At 35.3% G+C, this 12,221-nt stretch overlaps 1 protein-coding gene across 14 annotated transcripts in view; it reads left to right on the top strand.

Annotated features, from left to right (window-relative positions):
• Positions 1 to 12,221, top strand: part of LOC145330612 (gametogenetin-binding protein 2-like) — a 17,945-nt gene continuing 5,724 nt past the window's right edge. For all 14 annotated transcript variants that reach the window (XM_080175261.1, XM_080175260.1, XM_080175262.1 and 11 more), the window contains exons 1-14: positions 1 to 130; positions 792 to 933; positions 1,549 to 1,618; positions 1,924 to 2,040; positions 2,718 to 2,842; positions 3,473 to 3,574; positions 3,777 to 3,855; positions 4,337 to 4,404; positions 4,899 to 4,988; positions 5,477 to 5,582; positions 6,729 to 6,815; positions 8,323 to 8,423; positions 9,312 to 9,449; positions 11,909 to 11,981. In XM_080175261.1, the coding sequence (XP_080031387.1) occupies positions 106 to 130; positions 792 to 933; positions 1,549 to 1,618; positions 1,924 to 2,040; positions 2,718 to 2,842; positions 3,473 to 3,574; positions 3,777 to 3,855; positions 4,337 to 4,404; positions 4,899 to 4,988; positions 5,477 to 5,582; positions 6,729 to 6,815; positions 8,323 to 8,423; positions 9,312 to 9,449; positions 11,909 to 11,981 (1,323 nt within the window). In that variant the 5' untranslated portion in view covers positions 1 to 105. The remainder of the gene's footprint in view (positions 131 to 791; positions 934 to 1,548; positions 1,619 to 1,923; positions 2,041 to 2,717; positions 2,843 to 3,472; positions 3,575 to 3,776; positions 3,856 to 4,336; positions 4,405 to 4,898; positions 4,989 to 5,476; positions 5,583 to 6,728; positions 6,816 to 8,322; positions 8,424 to 9,311; positions 9,450 to 11,908; positions 11,982 to 12,221) is intronic.

Here is a 12,221-nt window from a genome sequence, read left to right on the forward strand (position 1 = left end):
TATATGATTCCAATTATTTATTAATCTCTTCCTGTATTCTTTTAAAGCCATTGTTTTAAGTGGTTGTTATTTTGTTGAGATTATTTTTAAATTTTCAGATAAAAAATGGTTAAATTGGTGGGAGTTTATCAGGAATTTGTTCCATCAATAATAATAAATGGCTTCGAAACCGATAGATATCCGCTGGAATTGAACCGGTTCTCAGCCATACTGTAAAATCATATATACCAACGTATCACAGACAATATTCTGCAGATTACAAAGTTAAAACCAGTTTTATTAGCTTGGCCCTTTAGCCCTTCGGAGCCAAAAAAAATGGTTTAATCTTTATATTTTTTTCCATTTTAATATCCACGGAAAGCTGTCTTTTACACGATGTATGTCTTTGCGATTATGGTTGGTAACACCTAGGAATTCAATCTGTTCTAACAATTTATTTTTATACACCTGACATAGCCCCAGTAGGTAATGTAGGGATTCGAGCCTATAACATCCCCAACGACGATCGGATGCTTTACGTTGATAATTCAGCATTGAGGCCGTTTACAGAGATATGTATTTGCAGAGTATCTATGTTATGGGGGTTGAGGGTGAGATGTAGCCTATTATAAGAACTTTCGGGAGGTTAAATCTCCATTACTTCTTAGGACGTCCTTGATATGAATGTAATGACGATTGAAATAATCTTAAAATATTGTATATTCTTAGCATAATTAAACAATCATGGTCAAAAAGGCAAAAAAATCCATTGGGTTATGTTTTACTTGGATAGAACATACATTGGCACACGTAGGGTGGCACAAAGAGCGGGACAGGGGAGTGTAAGGCGCGCAGGTACATGCCACTCGAGATTGAACCCGACCTCACCATGGTCATGGCACTGGAAGAATTCTGCCTGGCTTGTGGAAGCGGTCCTAGTACGGGTAGTAAGAAGTAAGTACTGCCATTTAAGAAATTAAGATTAATCCGTTTCCGTATGGCTTCTAGACCGATTAATATTCGCTGGATTAGAACCGGTTCTCAGCTATTCTGAAATCTCATATATATAGCATCGTTTAACAGACAATTAAAATAAGAATATATTACACATTAAGAATTACGAAATATCAATATATCGTTTTTTACCTTTATATAACATCAAAGAGAGTTATCGACAGGTTATTGTTATAGCCTTATCGTTATATTAAAGTTACAGGGTGATTGTGTGTCTGTCTTTATAAAGAAAAGTTACTTTTTAAACCTTTTTAAACTCATTAGCCACTACAGGAAATGTCACATAAGTACAATATTTCTTACTAGAGACCTCTAGCTAGGATCATTTGGGGTGGGTTACATTACAATTTAAGTTAGGAATGAAAGTAAAAAAAAAAATGGGGTGTAATTCTTTTTTAGTGGTGATTTCTCTTGGGAAGGTGGTGGTAATCACCCTAAAAATAGTATAAGTTAAAAACCTTCCCAGAAAACATTTTCGGTTCAGCAGTAGAGATATCCTTTGGTACAGACACACATACTTCTGTAGAATGAATTAACAACAGACAAATATTTTAGGTTACAATCCAAAACCAAGATGTCAGATGATGTGGAAATATTTAAAAGAAATTATGCCAGTCTTGACAAGGTAAATTTTAGAGTAGCGCTGCAACTTTTTAATAAGGACCTTCTTAATCAAAGAAGAAATTTAACTTTACACATTAGTAAAATAGAAATATAGAAAGTGTCTATCAACATTCACTTAATTTGAGTACTAGAAATACAATGTAGGAACACTCAGACCTCATTATTGGTCAGAAAGTGTAAATATTTTGTTACAAAAGAACAGCTAATTTTTCAATTGGATATTATAAAATATTATGGAATTGAATTGTATTTTAGTCAAAATATTGTGTCTGAATGACCATCTTGAGTTATAAATCTATTCATTAGGATGAGCTTTCTGCAGCCTTAATGGTGACGTGGCGCGACGTGTTGCCCAGCATGGCTCAGACAGTCAGCTGTGTCGGCTGTAGGAGGTCTATAGAACATCTCTTTCACTCTATCAAGGTAAATAAAATTATTGGGTCTTTGATAAATAATGAAACATTATAAAAAAAATTTAACAGGGTTAAAATCTTAATATGTTTTCATAATTGAATATCACAAAAAGGCCTTTTGATTTATTATTGTGGCTGTTATTAAAGTTGGTAAAGCATTTTATTTTTTAAGGATAGTAAATATTAAATTAACTTCCATTGCCAATCCCTGTATTAATGGATATAGAATATATGTGGATATTATGACAGGGGAAAAATTGTCGTTTAGGTTGCTGACAAGGACATCAGTTATTGGTCACTTCGTTCTTCCAGTAGGAGGGGATGATATTGATGGGGGTATCGTTATTTTAGCCGCTACGAGTTTCACTTTATTAAGAATATGTACATAATAATCTGGTGTAAGATCTAAGTTTAGTAATAATAAATCCATTTCTCGTATTCATTCTGTGGATTAGAACCGGTTCTCAGCCATAGGAAAAAAAATATGTCTAACATCGAATTATATCCTTTTTTCTACGAATATTAAAATGTACAATCATAAGATAAAAACTAGTTTTTTAGCCCGTGCATTCGGCATCTCGGGGCTAATAACTGGCCTTATTCTTAAAATTGTACATATTATATCCGCGGAAAGCTGTTTATAATACTATGCGAGAAATAACTATTCTGTATCTCTTTGCTATTTAGGAGTCAAGTGGTGACTGTTCCCTGGACCCTCTTCTCATAACCAAAGATGGAATAATATCAATAAGCAAGGAACATGTTCAGAATCCAAACAGCTTGTCAAATCTTCTTTGTCATCAAATATCCAGGTATTTATGTAGATTAAAATTATTAAACATCTAGGTAGTTCTTTTCAATAAGAAATAAAGCCATGTAATATATGAATTAGGGTTGGGCCGGATACTTTTTTGGCCGGATACCGGATACCGGATATCCGGCTGATTTCAAATGCCGGATATCCGGTAACCGGCCGGTTATCCGGCCAAATTACCGGATATCCGGCCGGATAACCGGCCAAATTACCAGATATTAAAGAAGCAAAAAAAAATTTCATCCGAAATCTTATATAAATTTACTTCTAGCTTCAATAATAAGAAAATTATAGCCATTTAGAATTTAAAATGCAGAGATTTTTGGTGTAAAGTATAAAAAATTATAGAGCCGGATATCCGGCCAGATAGTTTCAATATCCGGTATCCAGCCGGATATTGAAAATGGCCGGATATCCGGCCACACCGGATATCCGGCCCAACCCTAATATGAATATTAGCTTCCTACTCCTGTTTTAAAGTCTTAAAATTCACAACTGTATGGAATTTTGTAAAAGCTACTATTCCCTTTCTGATGTTGAGATATTCATTAGACAGCAAACTTACTTATTTAGGTATTGAAGACATTCCTTGCATAACACCCAAATAACACACCCATTTTTTATTTAGATTGCAACGGAGATACATAGATGGACCTGCTTTTAAGAAAACTGGAGTGAAAAAGGGAGGCAGGTGTGCTCTGCATTTGCTGGAACAGAAGAAAGTTTTAAGGTAAAAAAATCCCTCTAAGTGCTTAATGGAGCACGCTTTGTGGTTACATAAACTTTCACCCCTCACCAATTTAAACTGAAATAAGTTTAAAAATTAGTGGAAGGTGTATTTTATCATTTTTTGGTTACTTTAGGTCAGGTTAGGTTAAATTGGGCACTGGTGAGCCCTGGGCCCGCTTTAATAAGAACTTATCTTGTTTCAGTGGTTCTTGGTTGGACTGTTGGGATGTTATGGAGCCCGAGTGTAAAGATGAGATTGTTCTCCTTCCATTTTCTTCCATTAGGAATACAAATATTATATAATTCAAATTTTATCATTAGCGCAGTTACTCTATATTTAGGATAAATATCAATCACTTATCTATGGACGTACATACCTAAGTGTATTGTAGGTTTACTCTTTAAAACCCCTTCCCTTTTATTTAAGTCTTACTATACATACATTAAAATGAATTGCACAGCTTAAAAGACTTTGTAAATACAATTTTATTTTACTCTAAAGTACTTCTCAATTCCACAAGTTGCCAAAGCAATTTGTTTTATAAATTTTTAGAACTATGTACCTACCTACTTTATAGATATTGCCTTAATTTTGAAAAGATGAAATAAAAAGAGATGGTTCTGTGCTTGTTAGGTACTTTGGGTGAAATCACCGACGAAAAACATTTAAATGAACTAAATTAAACCAGTTTAGCACTTTTGTGGATTATCCCTTTATTTTTTATGATTTATATTTTTGTATAATTAAATATTTGTTTTGAACAGAGCTACCTTGGATAAATATTTAAAGAAACACAGCTTTTGTTGTGAATGTGCTACTATGATCAATAAGTAAGTTTATTTTTATTGCTTAGTAGTGCATCCTCTCGTCGTCGGGGAGGAGAAGGGATCGAGTCTCGGCCCAACATTGCGTCAAAACTAAAGACGTTAAAGATGGTTCCTACTGCTGCTATTTCAGATGCGCTACATTAGTAGAGTAAGGGAAGTGCCTTGGCCCACATCAGATGATCAGGCGCACCTTATTACCATGCCCAGTTAGGACTCCCAGACTAAGATCGTGCAATCAAAAAATGGTTGTCTGTTGGGTGTTACACTTACTCTATACCTATCCTGGGCGATTTAGCGCGTTACACAGCAAATTACACGCAGAGTTTGTTTAAGATGGCGTGTAAAGGACTTGTACCCGAAGCGTAACCTAGCCCTCAAGAGGTCATAAAAACTCAAATTGGACTGGTTCCATTTCTATACATAACCCAACAAGAATTTTTTTACTTTTTAATAAGAATCTCATAAGCATTAATAACTAACTTATCATTCTGTATCAGGGCATTCACGTACTTGATTGAGGAAGGTAGAGATCCTGCCAAGGTCGATGAAAACGGAGATGAAATTGAATACGAGGAAGATGAGTCTGAAGGAAAAGATTTTGTTTCATTATTGATTGATTGGTTGATTTAATGAAATTAATTTAAAAAGTAATTTTGTTTTTTATGGACAGTTTCTACTCTATAATTCTATCATAAGGTGGTAGTTTGAATATTAAATTGCCAAGTCAATTTCTCTACAGCTTAGACAAAATAGTTGTATATGATTAGATTAATGGATGCTAGTGGCTTCCTCATAGCCTCCAGTGGCTTCTCCCAATAAGAAGTCACGTGGGAACTAGTCAGCTACATGTAATTTTTAATTCAAAAAGAAGAAAATATTTTTTTCACCCGCTACTACTAGATAATTTTTTGTGGGCCATGATTTTATGAACTTATGCTCAAAACCCTTCAATGACAAAAACCGATCCTAAGCTGAGATAGTGTGACACACATAACTTAGTTTGTTAGTAAAGTATTAGATTCTTATTCTTACAATTTTTATAATGAATTATTAATGAAACAAAAGCTATTGATACAGAGGAAGAGAGACAAATTGTTGAGTGTGAGGAAAAAGAAGATCGGGAAGTTGTTAATGAGGATGGAACACTGAACCTTTTCTCTGGAGTCTCTCCATGTGTGTCGGTAAGATATTTTAAATAATTTTGTTGTTTTGGGTATCTTAAGTTTCATTTCATCATTGATTTTCATTAGTATTGCAACAACATTACTGTAAACGTGTTTATCAAAAATCAAAATGCCATCACAGATTTAGAAAAATTATGGTTATAGAGGCTTTCCTGAATATGATAATCTCTTAAATGTTGATATATGTGTACTACACCGACTCAGAAGTACCACTTTTTTTTAATTCAATGGGCGCGCTATTCCAACCTATTCCTTTTATGATATAATGACCATTGAAACCAAAAAAAAGTGTTCTGGTAGCTTTTTTCAGCAATATGTCAATTTCGATTTTCATAAAAAAGGGGAAGGGTCCCCCCTGGGGGAGAAATTTTTTTCTATCAAAGCATGGCTTTATATACCTTCCTGAATTTGTCTTGAAGAGTAGATTAAGTAGGGATGGGAATCCGTCGAATTTTTGGGCCGGATTCGGATTCCGGATTCTGAAGGAATCCGTCAAAAAAAAGTGACGGATTCTTGCGGATTCCGGATTCTTATTTTTGGCGGATTCCGGATTCGGATTCCGGATTCTAGCAGTATTTTAAAAGGCCGTTCGTCACAGAGGGATAGCTTTTTTCGTTAATTTATCACTATGTTACTTGGTTGAAGCCTTGATTTGTTTAAAGTGTTGACTTCCAGCATAACTAAAACATTTACATCACATTAGTAATTATTAAAATTTGTTATGTAGAAAATTTTTTTTGATCTTTGTCTTCAAACAGAGGGAGTTATAAGAAAAAAGACGGTAATTTTAGCCTACCAATTTAGAATCCGGAATCCGCTATAAAAAAACGGATTCCGGATCCGGATTCGGATTCCAAAATTGGCCGAAAATTGGGCGGATTCCGGATTCGGATTCCGGATCCGGATTCCCATCACTAAGATTAAGGATGATCAAAAAACGATTTTTAAAATTATTGACCCTGGCAAAAGTTTTTCTTAAATAATTGTTAAAATCAGGTGATTTTGCTAAAATGGCCAAAATTGTCAGTCTTTTGAGGATAACTTTTGCCAGGGTCAATATTTTTTTAAAAATGTGTAGGTACATAGAAAGATAGATGAATAAATAAAAATTCAACGTCGCAAATACAAAATTTTTTTATCAAGGATGAACATGTGCATATAACAAGAAACCCGAACTTTATTTCTCAGCTCCTTCTTCTGGCAGAACCGGAACTTTCAGGTTTAGATCAGGTAACATTTTAATGTAATACCAATAGAATGAATATAAATATACGTGGATATTATGACAGAGGAAAAATTGTCGTCAATTTAGACTGCTAACAAGGTACTTATTTATAGGTCTGATCAAACCCATTAGGAGGGTAATAACCAGGGTTGTCATTTTGGGCGGGCGCTTTTGGGCGGGCAGTTTTGGGCGGGCGGTTTTGGGCCGCCCAATATAAGGTCCTTCTGGGCAGTTTTGGGCCCCTTCTTTTAGGGGTAAAGAAAAAGGGGAGGGGGTTAAAAAAGAGGGGGGGCGGGCCTATTTTTTGTGTGATATCCTTATACTAAAGTAACAGGATGTGTGTCTGTTTGTTTGTTTGTCTGTGTGTTTGTACCGAAGGATCTCGCTAACCGCTGAACCGATCGGGTTCTCCTTAACAGGGTATCTTCTTATATGTTCTGGGAAGGTTTATAACTATTTTGGGGGAGGATACCACCACCCTCCTAAGAGAAATCGCCCCTAGAAAAAAATTACACTCCCCCCAAAACTTTTTTAAAATTTTTTTAAAACTAAAAATAAAAATGGGAAGGAGGAAACCCACCCCCCCCCCAAAAAAAAAAAAAAAAAAAATTATTTCCCCCCCCCCCCAATTTTTTTTTACTTTTGGATTATCAAATTTGACTCTCCCCTCCTCAAGTGCCTCTAGAGGCCTCTAGGGCCGTAGCCACTAGTTAACTATATAAATTAGTAAGCTTTTTTTTGTATCTGGAGAAGGATTTCGCTAACTGCTGAACCGATATGGTTCTTCTTTCCAGTGGAGCCTTTATAGGTCCTGAGATGGTTTTAGGCTATTTTATTTCTAATAATAAGTCTAGGTATGGTTTTAGGCTATTTTATATCCTTTTTATATGCTTTTTACGACATTTGCCCAAAAAGGGTGCCCAAAACCACTTTTGGGCGCCCTAAACCCGCCTAAAACCCTTTTGGGCAATTGGGCCGCCCAATATCAAAAAAAGTGCCCAATTCGACAACCCTGGTAATAACTAATAAAAATATGTGGAAGGGGGGATAAAATAAAGAAAATATAAAGTTCTTTTAATGTTTATTCCATCCCCCCCCCCCTCCTTTGTGGAAAAAAATACCTAGTGGGGGGGGGGGGGGGGGGACACAAAATTTTGTAGCAGGGAAAACAATGAATCCTGTGCAGAATATACACCCCTTACAAACAGTAAAATAATTTCCATATAGAATTGAATCTCAATGTCCCTAAGAGCATGCCCGATGGACCAAGTAATTTTCATACAGGATTTGCAAATGCAAGAGAATTCTTCACACAAAAAATTCAGCTGTATAATCTGCCGAGAAAAATCACTTTTCCCCTGTAGCTCTACAGACTGACAAAGTTAGATAAATTAGCTTCTCTTAATAATGAAAATGAACGATAAATTAATGTAACCTCCAGTTATGAAAAACAAAATTAGAATTATTTATTAAATTCCAGTGTTTCCTCTCTCATTGATAATACCAATTTAGGAGAGACATGCCAAGAATATGGAGACTGCTCAGAAAGAAGTGTTGACTTGTATTGGAATAACTTTGTTCAATAGATTTCATAAAATTCAACAACGTCTCAGGTTTGTTATTACCTACGTACTTTTGTTCAGCAAAGTTTCTCATTGTCATTCTCGCTGAAAGAAGTATACAATTTGATATTATTAGCGGCTACGCTCCTAGAGGCCTCTATGGATACATGAAGTGGGGGAATTACCACCCCCCCCCCCCAAAAAAAAAATCAGTTTAAAAAAGGCTTAGGTAATAAAATTGGGAGAGTTCAATTATTTCTAGGGGCGATTTCTCATGGGAGGGTGGTGGTACACTCTACAAAAATATTTTTAAATCTCTTATAAAAAAGCTACATTGTTAAAGAGAACAATATCTGTTTAGAGGTTGGCAAGATCCTTCTGAACAAACAGACTCACAGACATACTGTTACTTTTATACGAGGAAAATTGACAACCCAGAAAGCACCTAATTGTACTTTATGATGCAACTAGTGGCTTCGCCCCTAGCCTCTAGGGGCTTTGCCCCAAGAGGTGATAAAAAAATTAATATTTATTGTTTTTATTGAGAGAAACCACAGGACCAATAGGTATATACCCTCAAGAGTAGAATCCGATCGGTTCAGTGGTTACCGAGATCTTAAGCTTCAGACGGACGGACACAGACAGACAGACAGACATCGTACTACTTTGTATTATTGATAACTTTCCTATGACTCAAATATGGAGAGATTTCCATTGACTTATCATCCCTTACACACTTCCAATTTAATTTTCTGCTTCTAACCCCTATGAATGACCCCCTAATTAAAAATATCCCTACCAATTTCTTTTCAAAATTTTTATGTGGCTATTGTTACAATTTATGCATTTCAACGCCCAACTTGATAAAATCTTTAGACTTAATATGGAAAAATATGAAACTTGTAAGAAATTGAAATCTATTGACATTTTTATTTCTAGGGAGGGAGAACAGACCTGTGATCTTCTAAGTCTCGTGGCGCTCATTAGTCTGCGCAAGTCATTTGATATTTGTATTGAAAGAAAACGCGGCATTCTCGACCTGGATGCGCTCTGCTTCCAGATTGAACAATCAGACAGGTATAAAAAAGTAATAAAAAAAACAACAACATGAGAGGTCATTGATGTTCCTCCTATTTATAATATAGTAAGCTTTTAAAATAATTTTTATTATCTGAAGTATATCACGAATATAAATAAGTTTAAGAATATACTTCGTTACTGTATGAGCCTATGAGGTTTATGATTCTAAAATATCGTGTCGAAGTTTCTATCGAACATGGTAGGTGCTATCACTCAATCTGTATATCAAGCACTAAAATACAGGGGGGGGGGGGGTGAAAGTTTTTTTCTCATGTCTAACCCAACATTACCAAATCTAAAATTATAAATCTCCCCTTCCCCGGCTGTTTCGGAACGCAATGCCTAGCCGTTCTCGAAATCTTATCTCGAAGCCCTCCGAATGACCAACATCCCAGCGAGACATTTCTCCGTAGAGTCGCCTACGAGCTCGTGCAATATATGTATGGAGTCCTATGCTACCTCGAATCCCATTCGCCATGAATTAACACCTAATTTTTTGGCGAACAACGTTGGAAAATCGTCCTTTCAAGCAAAAGGTAGCATGCGAGTTCGCCATCGATATCGTAGCAGAGTATGAAGCGAAGTCGCACAATAGTAGCACAAATTAAAATGCGTCAAAGGAGATATCGACGGCGACTCGAAACATTTCTTATACGAACTCTTACATGCTCGAATCAAAGCACATATAGGGAGGGGTAGGGGCAACTAGGCCATTTTTAGGAAGTGGGGCAAGGTGAGAGAGGGGAAGAGAGATATAGAGAGGGGTAGAGAGACATAGCGAGGGAGGGAAAGAGAGATATAGAAAGGGGGAGTGAGATGTATAGAGAGGGGAAAAGAGAGAAGGTGGTAGGAGATAGAGAGAGGGTAAGAGAGATATACAGAGAGAGAGAGTATACCAGATTTGTCTTTCCATCATCACCCATTTAAAAGTCTTTACATTTTATATCAGTTACTTTTTAATTAGTAGTGTAAAGATCATGTGGGGTTTGGCTAAATTTAACAATGACTAAGATAATTTTATATATTTGTTGTGGTTTCAAAAAAAGAAAGCCTTTTTTAAAATAATTTTTGTACCAGAGACTATCATCACTATAAAATTTTATGCCTTACCATTTTTTATTGTTTTCAGTTTGAAAACAGATTAATTAAAACAATCTTTACAAATTATTTGAGTCCCTAGTGGCAAAATTATAAACTATATTTCTCTCCTATCAATTTTGATCATGGGTTGATTGTGTGTTTGTTTGTAAATGTTTGTTAACTATATAAAATGCTACATTTAAGCGACATCGCGTTTTTTCTTCAGCTAGTATTTACGAGATCGCCAATGTTAGCAGAAAAGCTAATAAATTATAAGGTATTAAGCTACTAGTGTAGGAGCTCGCAAATACTAGCTAGCTACCATCATACGAGCTCTCAAAAGTTCGCCAAAATGCTACTCTTATAGATATCGAAAAAGGTAGCATGCTACCTTTTTTTCTTAAAGTTTCGCTGGGATAGTGAAGTTTACGAATGTGTATTTATTACCATGAAAACAGTAAGTCTAAAACAAAAATATAAGAATTAATTACATAAAATTAATGGTTATTATTTTTGTAACATCGAGGTTGCGTGATTTCAATTTAATAAAAATATGAATTTTCTAAAAAACTTTAAATTGGCACGAAACATATTAAATCGCATCAGAAATTGATAATTTTAGAATAAAATAATCAATAATATAAAGGAAAATATTCCTATATCAAAACTTAGCAGTTAAATGGTCTATTTGTTGAAAAATTAATGATTTAAATTTCTTCATAAAATTGTACCATTCTACGCTTATTTTCAAGAATTAAAATAAATTCTTACCACATATGATGTCAAACTAAGCAGGAAGGCTTATTTGAGACATTCCACACATCAGAGCGCATGTATATTCAAGCAATACATTATTTTCATTCACGTAGCTCCTCACGTGGGACTTATCAAAGGAAAAGTGCGCGTCTCTTTTGTTCGTTTACAAGCCACGCGCCGCGCGGAGGTAGTTAGGAATGCCGCGTAACACACTCATTCTCTGGGGAATTCTGGTGTAAGGAAAAGGGATTAATGGGTTCGAACTTGCCAGGGAATACAAGAAATACATACCGAAACACCGGCCTTACATTATTTTCAATTTATTCAACTTTTAATACCTATCATTTTATGTTGAAAATAAGAGCTTCAGTGCTTGAAAATGCACGACTTTGAGGAAAATTGCCATGTAAAATATTTTTTTTTAAATAATACCCTCTCCCAAAATAGTTATAAGCCATCCCGGGACTTATGAGAAGCTTCCCTGTTAAGGAATAACCGATCGGATCAGCGGTTAGCGAGATCCCTCGGTACAAAAGACAGACATCGTTCTACTTTGTATTATAGATGGACAAACGATGTACGAAGCATACGTACTCAATATAATGAAGATTTTTATTAAGGGACAGAGAACGTCGACAAGCCAGAAAACGGGAGAAAAAGATTAAAAATCAACAAAAGAAAAGAGAAATCAAGGTTATTTTTTTTTACAAATAAGTTCTAAAGGTATTGGTTCATATTTGCTAAACATACATCAGCAACGAAGAAAGTGGGAGGCGTGGGGGTGTTATGTTATAAGGAGAAAGGAACTGATGTGATTATTTGCGGTTATTATGATTTGATAATGTGTTTATTTTGTGTAAGAGAATGCAAAACTATTTCAAGGGCGTTTCTTGTTACCTTTACTACCTATAGGTAATGCCTCTAATATCAAAA

The sequence above is a fragment of the Acartia tonsa genome, chromosome 10 (genome assembly GCF_053477335.1).
Source record: "Acartia tonsa isolate MP-2025a chromosome 10, ASM5347733v1, whole genome shotgun sequence".
In the NCBI taxonomy this organism is placed as follows: Eukaryota; Metazoa; Arthropoda; class Copepoda; order Calanoida; family Acartiidae; genus Acartia; species Acartia tonsa.